We start from the raw sequence: 13,105 nt of genomic DNA, 5'->3' as shown, positions 1-13,105 counted from the left end.
TCATTGCCCTTATCCCCTGTGTTTCATGAGCACTTCCCCAACCCATGCAGCATTGTATGAGACTTCATGCAAACAGTAATGTCCTTTTTAAACAGGCTGAAAAATTTAAAGTCCTTTAAGAACAGGAATAGTGTTCCTACAATTGGTATGAGAAACAAAGCACAAATGTGTTTCATTTCTTCAGAAAGGTCACATCCACCTTCAGAGTTCTACCAAATCAACTTTTTTTGTCCTGTGTCTAAGTAATCTGTAAGAGTATTTACAAGATATATCAGTTTCATAAAATGATTAAAATCCCAATGTGAAAAAGATACAAGCGATCTCTAGTTACTTTTTCCTAGGCTGTTTGAAGTTTCTGAAGTCCAGATGTTTTCCCAACTCTTTCTTGTTCCACTACAGYAAATATACAGTCTTTTCTTTAATGTTACTATTGTATCTGCATTTTCAGCTTACTCTACTTCTCATTTTTTTTAAATAAATATACACATATCTTTTGGATGATATAATTTTACTATATTAGAAACATTAGATTATAAAGTTATATTGAAAAGTTATATGATTATGCTGTAAACCATAACTTGGTAGGCAGGTTCTGGCTTCTAATGCCTAAAGCTGCATCTCCAAACTTGCATTATCACCATTAAAATGTTATCATGCATTTAACAGCAAAATGCCCACTAACCTTCACTACAGGGGGTCAGGAAGTTGATTTTAACCCTCTACTTCCCAAACTAAAGACTGCAGAAAAAAATGAAAGGTATGGTTCATTTTTACTACCCGTACCCAGATGCTCTTCAGCCATARATAGATACATGTTTGTATTTGAGAGTTCTTTTGCTCGGGACTACTGAACTCTGCATGCTAAACATTTGACAAGCATTTGAAAACTGCCATTTGAAGCTCACTGGAGAATGAACTATCATTTCCGATTCAATACGAAACTGAAGAGAACCTGTTCAGTTTATAATAAGAAACAGAAAGACAGCACTGTCCTTATTCTATCTGCTAAAAATCCAATTAACCAATAGAATGCTATAATTTGTGATACATCTGAAGTATTTTCCTTCATCAAATTGCATGAGATCTGCAGTTAAGACTGAGTTAGTATCATCGAATTCTGCTAGTCTTTAAATACACATTGTTAAAGAGTTTCCTGTTTTGTAGTTGTTACACAGATGAACCATCATCAGTACCTGCAGTGACAGAGCRAACATCCTTCTACAGTGAGWGGCAAATGAAAGGTAGTATAAAATAAACTTTAGAATAACAAAATAAGTTTAAAGACATCCACTACAACAGCCTAAGGGCAAAAATATTAATGGAAAACCAAAAGAATTTTGAAAATACAAGTGACCATGTATGAGTTTGGAAAAGAATTTCTAGAACTTACCTATGGTGCAGTTTGTGGTTATTTTTCTTCGCTTGGGGTTGTGTCGTAGCAATTCTAACTCTCGTTTGGTTGGCTCCCATGTTGAATACTTTTCTCCAATGCCTATGTAGATGAAAAGAAAGTTTCAGGAAGTTGTTTAGTAAAAGGATTTAAAAGCCTGTTCAAGCAAAACTTTGCAATATGCTGTCCATTAAGTTAGATTCAATCTATACACAACTACAAGAGACTAATTTAGAAACACAGCAACTGACCAACTGACCTCCCAACAAACAAGAACTAAAAGCAGAAAGAAGGAAAAGTTACTTGTACATAATACCTTTCCATTCCCAAAAAAGTTTTCCACTACCAAATTATAATTCCTGCTTTGGTTAAAAAGAAATTCCAGCACAACAGTCAATTCACTTTACTCAAAAATCTCTCCCCCCGCCTTTTGGTGCTCTTTGCAGGAGGTCCAAAACCAGCACCACTGTATAATTTTAGGAGAAGATACAGGACAACCAAGTAGTATTTTGTCATTGAAATCTGATGAGTTATTAAACAGATCCAACTTAATGGACAGATACAGTTTTAGTCTTTACAGATGCAAAGCAGAAATTAGTAATTCACAGATACTAAACAACATATGCTATAGTTACACGTTTTTGTACATACWATCACGGAATACAATTTTTCCTTATAACCACTGCTGCAGCAGCAGCAATTAGCAAGTTTACAGTATTTGATATTCATTCAGTAGGTACTRGAGTATCTACAATGTTACCATGAAATGTAGGTAGAAGYACAAAAAATCCCCAAACAAACAAAAACTCCCCTCAATACTTAACTACCCTTTTTCTGGGAAAATATTTTTTCTCACGAGTTGCAGCTGAAATCTGCCATTATTCTTTTAAAACATCAATATTTTATTTCAAACACATTTCTTTTGTTGAAAAGAAAGGGGAGTAGAAATGAGTCAGGTAATCAGTACGAAGAACAGATGAGAAGTAGGCACAGAGCTGTGTGTTCGGTGTAAGCCTGGTTCAAGAAAAATAGCAGTGAAGCCTCGTGTGCTGCCCAGCTCAGTACTGCTGCAGCATTCTATGCAGCAAAAAGAAATTGCTGCACAAGGTCAATTACAGTGAGTCACAAAAGCATCCCGGCATTAAAAGTAAAGAATAATAGGATGACAAGCAATCTATTCTAAAACTAAGGATTAAAGTCAATTAAGAGTCAGATTTTTCACAGAATGCATGCAGTTGAAACAGTGCTGTGCTACAAAAAATAAATTATAAATCATACATATGAAAAGGAGAGTAGAAAATACAGCTAGAGGCTTACACATTCTGCATAATATCCATTAAATTTTAATAGCTCTTTGATCTTCATTTTCAGAAATAGCTATGCTTGTCAGAAGTTACCCACCCAAAAATGTTCAATTCATAGTTACTGCTGACCCTCCAGGTTCTAGGAATAAAAGGTCTCATTTCTTGATTCTTGAGGACAGTAAAGTTCATATTTACATGGTTGCATTTTTTTTTTTTTTTAAAAAAAACTCACTTGATTCAATACATTAGGCAAGAAGCATAAGAAAGAAAACCAAAAATCACAGTCCCTTTTCTTTATCCAAAGTTCAGCATGAAGCAACACACCCAGAAAAACTGAAGAGGAATCTAACTACTGTGTAACAGATTGATGAGATGAAATAGCTGCAATGCTTTGAATACACTATAAAGTATGCATAGGCAAACGTTGAATGAAGCAACTTTACAGAGATGCACATATGGGCAGTTCACATACAACAGAACATTGGCTTGCAACAAGTTTTGTATTAGATATCTTCAGCAAACCTTTTCATATTTGTAATATTCTTACGTGAATTTATATAAATCTGTTTGTAAGAAAAGCTCAGTATTCTTTTCAGCACCTCGTTACTACCACCTATTGCACTAGCCAATAGTAAATTAAGCCTCGTATTCTTTTACACTACAGCTTAAGCATGGCACAGTTACAGTAATTTGACAAAAGGATGAGCCCTCACAAAAAAAAAAAATCAACACAAATAAACTTGGGTATGTTAAACTCCTGTCTTTTTTTAAAAAAATCAAAAAAAAAAAAATTAGCACCTGCAAACACATGTGTGCTCAACTTTACACCTGCAATAGTTCCACATATGTCAGTGGGAGTACTCATATAATTATATATCCATATATAATTATGTTGCTTAAATGCTTACAGGATTGGGACCAAAGCATTTCATAACAAGTTCAACTCTAAGTAAAGTTAAATAAAACAGACTGGATTATTTTGCAGGTTTCTGAGTGAATCAAATGGTATTTAATTAAAAAGAAATCAAATCAAACAGAAAACTACAGATAGTTAATGCCACAACAAGCATACAGAGGCAAAATAGAAAACTTTCTTACAGAAGTCTCTCATCAAGAGTGCAAGTTTAAGTCAGAGAGAAAAATAAATAATAAAAAGAAACCTCATAGACTCAAGTCAAAGTATTCTTTTTCATTCTGAATTCGTCCTATATAATTTAAGAATGTTGAGATTTTCAGGTTGAAAATTTAGAGAGAARGAAAAAGAAAAGAACAACCCCTCCCACCCTCTAGTTCTATTCATTAGGGTTGGTTCAATGTTTTGAAGTGAAATAACAAAAATAGGTTTAATAATACTCAWGGATGTGCCAAAAACCCCTATATAAATTACCTTAAACAGAAAGATTTCCAGAACATGCACAAATTACCATTTAAAGCAAAGTAGTATTATTGGGAGTGAAAACTCTTATTTTCAAAACAATGCTATCAAATAGCCACAATTTAAAGTTAGCATGTCAAATCTGCATCCAAGAATTAATTTCATTAGGACAAACATGTGGATTTTCATTTTTTAGAGATTAACTAGGGACACATGGGCAAGTAAAATAAAAGGGAATGAAGGATCTAATTTACAGAGTCAGTTTTGCAGGTAGACATTAATATAGCTTGCTTACTTGGCTATCCTTTAGCAAAAGCCCCTTATTCCTTCCCCCCCGCCCCCAAGAATCTGAACATTAATTAGGACAAAATACTCAATGTATTCTCACTTCCTTCATTATTAAGTATAATAATAACTGATACCACAGAAAAACTGTAGAATTGCAACATGTTCARAACTATACCATGTAATCTTGAATTACTGCTGGACTTGTGAACTCATCACACTAAAGAGAGAGTTAACACTGTAAGAATATGAAATGAATCTAATGATATTCGGGGTTTTTCTTAAAGTTTCTTCTCCAGGCATCATGTTGTTATGTGAATATCTATTAAAAGTATGTAGTAGTACCTTCCAAGCACTGCAGGCAGAAATTTGAAAATATACAACATATACACTTTAATTTTTAAACCAATCTCAGTTTTTGCAGACTGGATTCACTTTTTTTTTTTCTTTAAACAAAGTTACATTAGTTTCTTAGACAGCACTGAGGTAAATCTAACTGTAGCAGAAAAGTAAGAGCAAAACACTGTGTTAGTGAACTGCACTAATCTCGACACTCAGTTTGAAGGGAGGGTCCCTCCCTTTATGAACTCCCAGGTACCATGAGTCACTGAAAACAGGTATGAACTGACACAATGTYGGAAGGGAAAATTTCTCTATTACTTTTTTATTTCTCAGACTAATTTGCTGAGAAATACACATAGTTTCATGACACAAAGCCATAAAATAAAAGCTCCTATGCTATAGCTTTAAAGAAAAAATGTCTATATTGTATACTCCAGTAATTTAAAATGAAGGAATAGAGAGCAATTTATAACTTCATTGGTCATTGCTGACATGTTCTCCAGCAACAGCAGATGTGATGTACATTAAATATAAATATATTCTATTCATTAGTCAGTTAACCAGTACAGAGGAAGTTTTTTGTTTGGAGTTTTTTTGGTCTGTCATTTCCTCTCAGTTACTCTTCACTTCAGCACACACCGTTGAGGTCCACGAAGACAGGATGAACAATCCCATTTAATAGTCTCTTAATACTCTTGAGCAAGTGTTATACCAGCCTAAAGTCCATCAGAGGACAGACTGGCTGTATCTTGGAACAGACCTACTGTGCCAGAAGGCACAAATAATTATGTTGCCCTTAATATGTGACAAAATGCTCTGAATTTATGCCTTCAAAAAGAATTGGGGGGCTCTCTTCTATAGCACCGTGAGCAAGCGTTAATACTATTGTAGTGGACAAATTTTAAGATATATTTTAGAAAGAATTGAAGAAATGTTCAAGAGGTGTGTAGCCTAAAAGTAAGTTAAAAAATTTTCCCTATTTTCTTGCTTTGAAGCAAGTACTTTGTGCTAAYGCATTTTATATCATGTTTTCTTCTTCTAGAACTTAGCACGTACCTTCACTATCCTTCTTTTCAAGCTAGATTTCCTCAAAATAGGGAGTAAACAAGTAGTAGAATGCAATCTGTAGTTGGAACTGAGTTAAAGCAGCTATAGTTTTGATATGCCATCAGAAAAACCTCTACTTAATACAATGTTAGCTATTTTTAAAATTGGAAATGAGGTTAAGAATGGTCTGAAACCCTATCACAACCCTGACTAAAGCAGTCACATCGAAACACGATGCCATGGATTYGGTAAGAGTAGTCCATTACTAGACAGAAGTTTCTGTCTTCAAACACTGACCTCCCACTTTAAGAAAACATACCCCTAAAGGCCATGGAAAATGAAAGGTGGTAAGCGTCTATAACTGATGCTTAAAAACTACTCAGTTTGGTTAAGATAAATGCTACTTCCTTTCCCTTCCAAAAACGGGAAAAAAAGCTTGTTTCGGTGTAGCTCTATCAAGGAAAGGGTATATGAAATTAAGTCTACCATAATTATTTAATCATTGGAACATATCCAAACAAGAGAAAAACAATTTGCATGATAAAACTGTCATTCTTAACTGTGATTCATGTCTAAAATGGCAGGATAATCAGCAAAGGGACGCTTGTTAGTCAAGTGCGTCGCCAGCCCACGCTTCTTACCTGTCATTGTACACTGGTAGTGAGAAACCACTGTTGGGGTGAAGGCTAAAAAAGAAAAAATTAGGGAAAGCAAACTGAATAATAAAACAAATGTGTGTACATATATTYGTGTGTAAATATTTCTACATAGATACTGTGAGTGTACCATGAAAGCACAGGTGTGTATGTAAGTAAAGCTGGCACGTTCTATTAAAAAAGTAATAAAAAAAAGAAAAATCACACACAAAAGTGGCATTTCATGTGAGGGAAACAGATTTCTTGCCTATATTATCCAAGTTAGCCTAAAGGAACAGATTGTTACATTCTCTACCTAACACAGATCTCTCTCTAATAGTATTTAAGTTTTGCAGGATTAGATATTTTTATATTTGTAATTAAAATAAAATAGTTCTGCTACAATTCAGTGTGGTGTACATGTTAAACTAACAATCTAACTCCTGGAACTAACTCCTGGAAAACGGTATCTATACATCTGTCTCTCCCATAGCCTATATAGTACTATCTGTAAAGAGCACTCTCTTCCCTTTACTATTTTTTGCCATTGACAAATGGGAGGGACAGGTATGATTAAAAACAAAAACAAGAAATTCAGGCAGGAAAACCAAACCTTGTAATTTCCAAGCTTTTCGTTGTTCTTCTTTGGCAATTTGTTCCATGTCTTTGTCGTATATGTAATCTTGACACATAAAGCAGTATATACCCCCATACAAAAGGTCTATGGCTGCAAAACAGAAGGGAATTTGGGGAGAAGGAAAAAAAAAAGAAAAAAAAAAAGAAGATGTGAGTTTATAAAATAGAAGACATTTTAAAGCAGGCTTCCAAGTTAACACTATTTCTTCTCTGCAGTCCACAAAAACAAAAAAAAAATCTGTACCTTAGAAACTGAAAAAAACCCAGGGAAAACTTTTCAGTTACAGTGCAAGTTATTCAATTTGTTCTGGCACAGCAAGCCATTAGCTGCCTCAGAGTTCTTTGTAATTCACAATATACATTTTAGACAAAGACAGATATAAGTAGCCAAGAGAGATAATTAAAGTGACTGATTGCAGTATGTGCTGAAATAGTACTGTACCACAATGTTAAGATTTGATATGCAAGTCTGAATTCTCTCTTCTATGACTTAAAYAATTTCTATCCAAATCCATTAAAGTAATTAGAAGGTATCTACTTAAAAATCCAGTTGAAAAATCAAAGCAAAGAGAGCACTGAAAACTGAAAGATGTATTTGTCGAGGGTTATAGTCTTCCAGAGTGGTTTATTCCACAGGTTAGATGCTATTTCCTAGGCTCTTTTAAAATGGACATAGAAACACTGAACAATGCTTTAAATAAGCAAACAAAATGGACCCTAAAAAAGAGCCAATAAAAGAAAGAAATCAGAAAAATTTTGCTACATTTTGCTACAACGCTGACTGATGAAGTAGTAAATGAAAACTCRTCCTAGCAAACTGCTGATTTTCAGGACATCAGAAAAGACAAAGTCATAATCAACAAAGAAAAGAAACAAGTTTTCAATGGGCACTAACAAATTCTTACTCTGGCAACCAAAATACAACCTGCACCTTGGAGACAGCCAAGAAACACACCACTATCTTCCTTCGAGAGCATTTCCTCCATTTATATTATTTCCAAATTCTTTTTATTCCCAGGTAAGAAGCCTTATTAAAATACTCTTGCTGTAAAGGAAATACATTTTAAAGGAAGCCACTACCACATTAGGTGGACAAACAGTAGGGAATAATTCTGAATGTATAAATAGGCAAGATTCCACGCGACTCGCATGCACGCAGCYGGCACCCTGCTGCCTGGTGCCACGGGCAAATAAGGGTAAATCCTTTGCGTTCCCTGCCAGTGAGGCGCCCAGCGCTCAGAGCCCTACCCGATCCCTGTCGCAGTTGGGCCAGGAGATGAACTGCGGGCTACGTCGCCTGCTAGAGGTGAGAACGGCCCATGGCTTCAGCGGACATGGAAATTGCACCTTCACTGCAGGGAATTCGGGAACTTTTTGATCAGTGCTCCACCTCTAACTTTGATAACAATCTGTTTGGTAAGGTTTCTTCCTAACTGTGCCTTATTCATCCTTCAGTGCCAATGCATCTCTTACCTCCCCTCACTTAGTCCTCTTCTTTTCCCTCCCCTTCCAAAAATCACTTTTCCCATGACTACATTGTATTTTGCTTGCTGCCTCCTCTAGTAGGTAATAAACAGAAAAATAAGTTAAAGAAGTTTCCTTAATGTTTATTTGCTCTCATCTTTGTGTGTTTCCTTATTTTAATCATTTTGTTTTGTCTATTTGGACTGCAATCAACTTGTAGAAGAGGCTGAGGGCTGCCTGTATTATCTTCTACAACATCCGAAACAGCAGAACTCTGATGAGGCTTTGGAGAAGCTAAACTCCTGTAACAGAGTATCACTGAAGTGGAGGAGAATCTTAGCTGCAGTGGAGATCAATGGTGAAAGAACTATGGTATGTCAGAAAAACCACAGGTAAGCTACGCATAGTTAGCATGAATTATACAGCAATTACTTCAGTATCTATTCTGTTACCAGCTGTGCACAGAGATCAACAACGAATTGTTGAAAATCCAAAGTACTGGTCCCCAAACAAAATCAAGTATTACTCCTCATGAATTTGTTTAAAAAAAAAAGACACCCCATGGACAACCCTTTCACCYACCAASTAAAAGAGAGAGRRARAAAAAAAATCACAGGGCTAAACAGAYGAGGCACCTGGTGAGCAYAAGCATTTTGCAGTAACCATTAGAGTGGGTAGTCCCACGCCATGCTGAGAGGGCCTGTGCTTTTCTCAACTTTCTGGTCTTACACGTGTGAATGATGAAGTATATGTGTCAAGATGAAAACCAACAAGAGACTTTGCAAAGGATAAGCCACTTATTCAGAGCAGAATGAATTTTTGCCAGAAAGAATCAAAAAGGTTAACGGGGGCTCAGTAAAAGCCGTARTTGTCCAACGCCTGATTAAGAACTCTTGAGAACACATCCCCTTCAGCATACTCAGCAAACAATGCGGCTGAATATACGCCAACACTTTCAGTGGCACGGAGGAGACTGCAATAGCTTTTGGACAAATTACCTCAAGGACTGAGAAAAAACAGGTCATGCAGGCCTGACTGTAACAGAATGAAAGGGCAGGAATTTCTGATGAAAGATGTAACATGGCTTCTAGGAAAAAGGTCATAATAAACTTTATTATTTTTTTTCCCCTCAAATTAGTAGGATTTTTTTCCTCGAAATACACATTAATTTAATCTTATTGTGGTTGTCTTGAAGTAAAATAGAATTATTTCTTTAGAAGAGAGTGCAAAATATCCATAACAGTTTGGGAACTACTGACCCAGAAAGCATGCCTAGGTGTTTCAGCATAATCCACTGCTGACACTGCCAGGATGTATCACGTTTCTTGCCGTGAATTTTTCTCTGACTAGGCTCCTCCGGGATGGCTGCTACTCCCATCTTGGAGTACCTGCTCTTCCTAACACTACTCCCTCGCAGAGGGAACAAAAAACAAAACAAACAAAAACAAACAAAAACCCTTAACATTTTTCTTCTCTCCCCTCCAAAAATCAATCTTATCACTGTATTTTAATCCAGWTTCATCTTACTATACATACAGAATTGATACACATTCTATAGAAGTATACAGTTTGTCTTTTTCATTGGAGAAAAAACAGGAGAAATTTAAAAGAATCCCATCGTGATTTTATCAGATTTAATTAATCTAGATTACTATTCTAGGAATTGAGAATACCTGTTTGTTTGTGGAACATTACAGGCATAGGAATTCAGTAATGAAAAGGCCTCTTCTGCAAAGTGACATTTTTCTTTGCTTTTAGACTGCTGACAACAGGATAATATTAACTGAAAGTCAGATCTCCTTGTATCCCTTCATATATAWAAAAAAAAAACTAAACAGTTGCAAGACAAAAGCAGGGAGAAAGTGAAAGATGCTTTATTCCAAAATGAAAAATGGGCTATCAGTCTGAAGAAACAAAGGGGTACCACAGAAGATCACATGTAAACAGGAACAACTTTATCTACTGGTGCAAGTGACAGATATTAGAAGACAACAGCTCAGGGATGAAAGTTTAAATTTAGGCTGCAAAAGGTCTTCTTCAATCTCTCTGTCTGGGAGCCAAGTAAAGTGTTTTGTTTAAGCTTGAGTGCTTTATTTTGCCAAATATATCCACTGACATCCTTGTGAAAACATTAAAGAGACCAGAGAGAGTGGGAACATGATAGCAATATGTAAAAAAGCAGGGAAGTGTGTCACACTCAGAGAGCGAACGACAGTGTGCGCACGCCATCCAATTAAGCAAAAAACATGTATGATCATTTTRGCAAGGACCTACAAGAATAGACTAATGCTGCACAGCTGAACATGGGATACTTCATGATATATGATAATCTTTCATCAAGATACGATGCATTTGTAATTCACATTTCAGTATAAGTACTTGCAAAACATAACTATTCAGGCTTTCTCAGAATGTTTGTTGCTTTCAAGTACAACAARAAGAAGATGAAATTCAGGTCTGTGTTAGAATTAATTCAGCTGTGAACTTCTGTGACTCAGTCTTGGCATGTTGTCAACCTGAAATCAACACACTTCTTCCACGCAAGTCACCTACATTCTATTCAAATTCTGTAACAAATAAAACTGGTAACCTTTTCACACAGTATTGTAAGCCAACACTCTAGGCTAATTCACACCCCCCTAATTCTTATTGAAATGTTAATCATTAAACCAGTTATGGATAATAGTCTTAAATCCACAGGAACAGATTTTTCTAAACTTCATCCAACTCTCTACTCATTTTGGTGCTAATATATCAGATAAGAAAACAAGTATATAATTGCCTTCTTTCTCCTTTCCTGACACCTGAAAACTGCATCACAGATAAGAATTCATAAGCTGACAAGATATTAAGGTTTACTGATCTGAGGAAGAAAAATCTTACTGACCTCAGTAAGAAAATACACTTCCAAAATACACTAGCAGATCCATCTGATGCATCAGATTACATATTTGATTTATGCAAGGAACTAGTGAGCAGAAACACTGAAGGCTGCTCACTCTTTCCCATCATCTGTACTAATAGTCAAGGTAAACAGTTAATATGGACATCAATAGCCCATACTTCAGATGTGGATTAACCAGCAACCCCTACCATCAGGATGTCACTCGGATGCCCATCTCGCTGTTCATCCAGAACCATATTCTGGCTGTTTCTGGCCTCGATGCTCCACTATTGCTGATATTCTAGCAGTGCTCACAGGCAGAACAAAGTACTTCTCCCTCCTAAAAAGGAGGAAAGTCAGAAACTTTCTAACAGTATTTACTCATTAATGCTCTATTGAGGACTTCAACACTGCCCTCAGCCTGTGACTAGAATAACAAAATATTTACTGTGATTCTTTAGGCCAAGCAAAAAAATAAATAATAATAAAAAAGTGTTTGGTGTCTTCTTTCATAATCTGTTTGGTCAAAAAAAATAAAAAAACCCCACCATAATCCAATTAGTAATAGACACAGACACATGGTATACAAGTTGCTTCCCTAGGCAAGTCTTCCTGAGGTTTACTCACTGCAGAGGCTGCCTATTTGCTTCTCTCAGTTTCTCTGAGAAGTATATAAAAAAATAATAAAATAATAATAAAAAAAGAGCAAGAGAAACACCCCTCCACCCTGCTTACAGCCACCCAGAATTCTCATCAATTTTAATAAACCTACAGTCTTCCTACCTACAGACATGAATCTGTAATCACATCTGACTGAGAGGCCTGGGCAGCCGGCCTAACGATACACTATTTATAGCTCTCTGGAGGATTACCTGCCCATATTAATTCTTTCAGAGCAATTCTTCCTTCTGTTTTTATTGATAACCGATTATAGCACCATGATTAAAGTCTCCTAACAAGTTGTATTTCAGTAGTATGCAGAGGTATGGTCCATTGGGTCTTTACCAAGTTCAGTGACTACACTGCTGTGTGAAAAGGTAAAACTGCAGTATGTTCAAGAACATTCAAGCTAGCTTTAAATTTAGCTAGTTCAGGTAGCAAGGAGCAGTGGAGATGCAACACCATGGCTTTCAGTGCAGCTAAGCCACTAATACACAGTCCCTGGTAGCCTTGAATGGTCCATGCTAATGTCTAACACACTTTCCTTGATAACTGCACCTAATATTGTGCCTTGCAATGCCCATCTATCCTGTGGTTGTAACTCTTCATGGCAATGTAGATACTAGGCACAGAGAAATACTGAAAGACCTGTGTAACTATTAATGATGTTCTTGTAAGTCTCTCACAGATCATAACTTTGAAGTGACATGCAATTTTTTACTAGAACTACTGACTCAATGTATGAGCCAGATGCTAGACGCTACAATGAAAAAAAAAAAAAAAAGAAGAAAGCGTCTGGACGACACACAGGTATAACTTCAGCCTTCCATGACTGGTTCACCACCTGAATTTTCTGAACCTATAAAAAAAAAGTCCAGATTTTGTACAACAAAAAAAAAAAGAACATCCAATAAGCAAAATTCAGTGAAATAAGTTGTACTTGTGTTGTTTTTATTTGCATTTATGGGCACATTTCAAAGATAAGCTGCCATAAAAATATAGTATAACTGACAAAAGATACAGGTCACAAAAATTGAAAGGATTTTAAGACTAAACGCATTTTGTTGCTTGATAAGATGACCA

The 13,105-nt window shown here is 35.9% G+C and overlaps 1 protein-coding gene across 4 annotated transcripts in view; it reads right to left on the bottom strand.

Moving 5' to 3' along the window:
- The window catches only part of USP22 (ubiquitin specific peptidase 22), a 71,659-nt gene that overhangs the window by 51,386 nt on the left and 7,168 nt on the right, over nucleotides 1-13,105 (bottom strand). For 2 of the 4 annotated variants that reach the window (XM_085309380.1, XM_085309382.1), the window contains exons 2-4: nucleotides 6,992-7,105; nucleotides 6,385-6,429; nucleotides 1,391-1,492 (exon numbers count right to left, since the gene is read on the bottom strand). In XM_085309380.1, the coding sequence (XP_085165506.1) occupies nucleotides 1,391-1,492; nucleotides 6,385-6,429; nucleotides 6,992-7,105 (261 nt within the window). The remainder of the gene's footprint in view (nucleotides 1-1,390; nucleotides 1,493-6,384; nucleotides 6,430-6,991; nucleotides 7,106-13,105) is intronic. The other 2 variants (XM_085309381.1, XM_085309383.1) reach the window with 1 other exon arrangement.

The sequence above is a fragment of the Rhea americana genome, unplaced genomic scaffold, assembly GCF_003343005.1.
Source record: "Rhea americana isolate MKP2758 unplaced genomic scaffold, rheAme1 scaffold_297, whole genome shotgun sequence".
Classification (NCBI taxonomy): domain Eukaryota; kingdom Metazoa; phylum Chordata; class Aves; order Rheiformes; family Rheidae; genus Rhea; species Rhea americana.
Note: the sequence above shows the minus strand (reverse complement) of the source record. Positions and strands in the feature narration are given on the sequence as shown.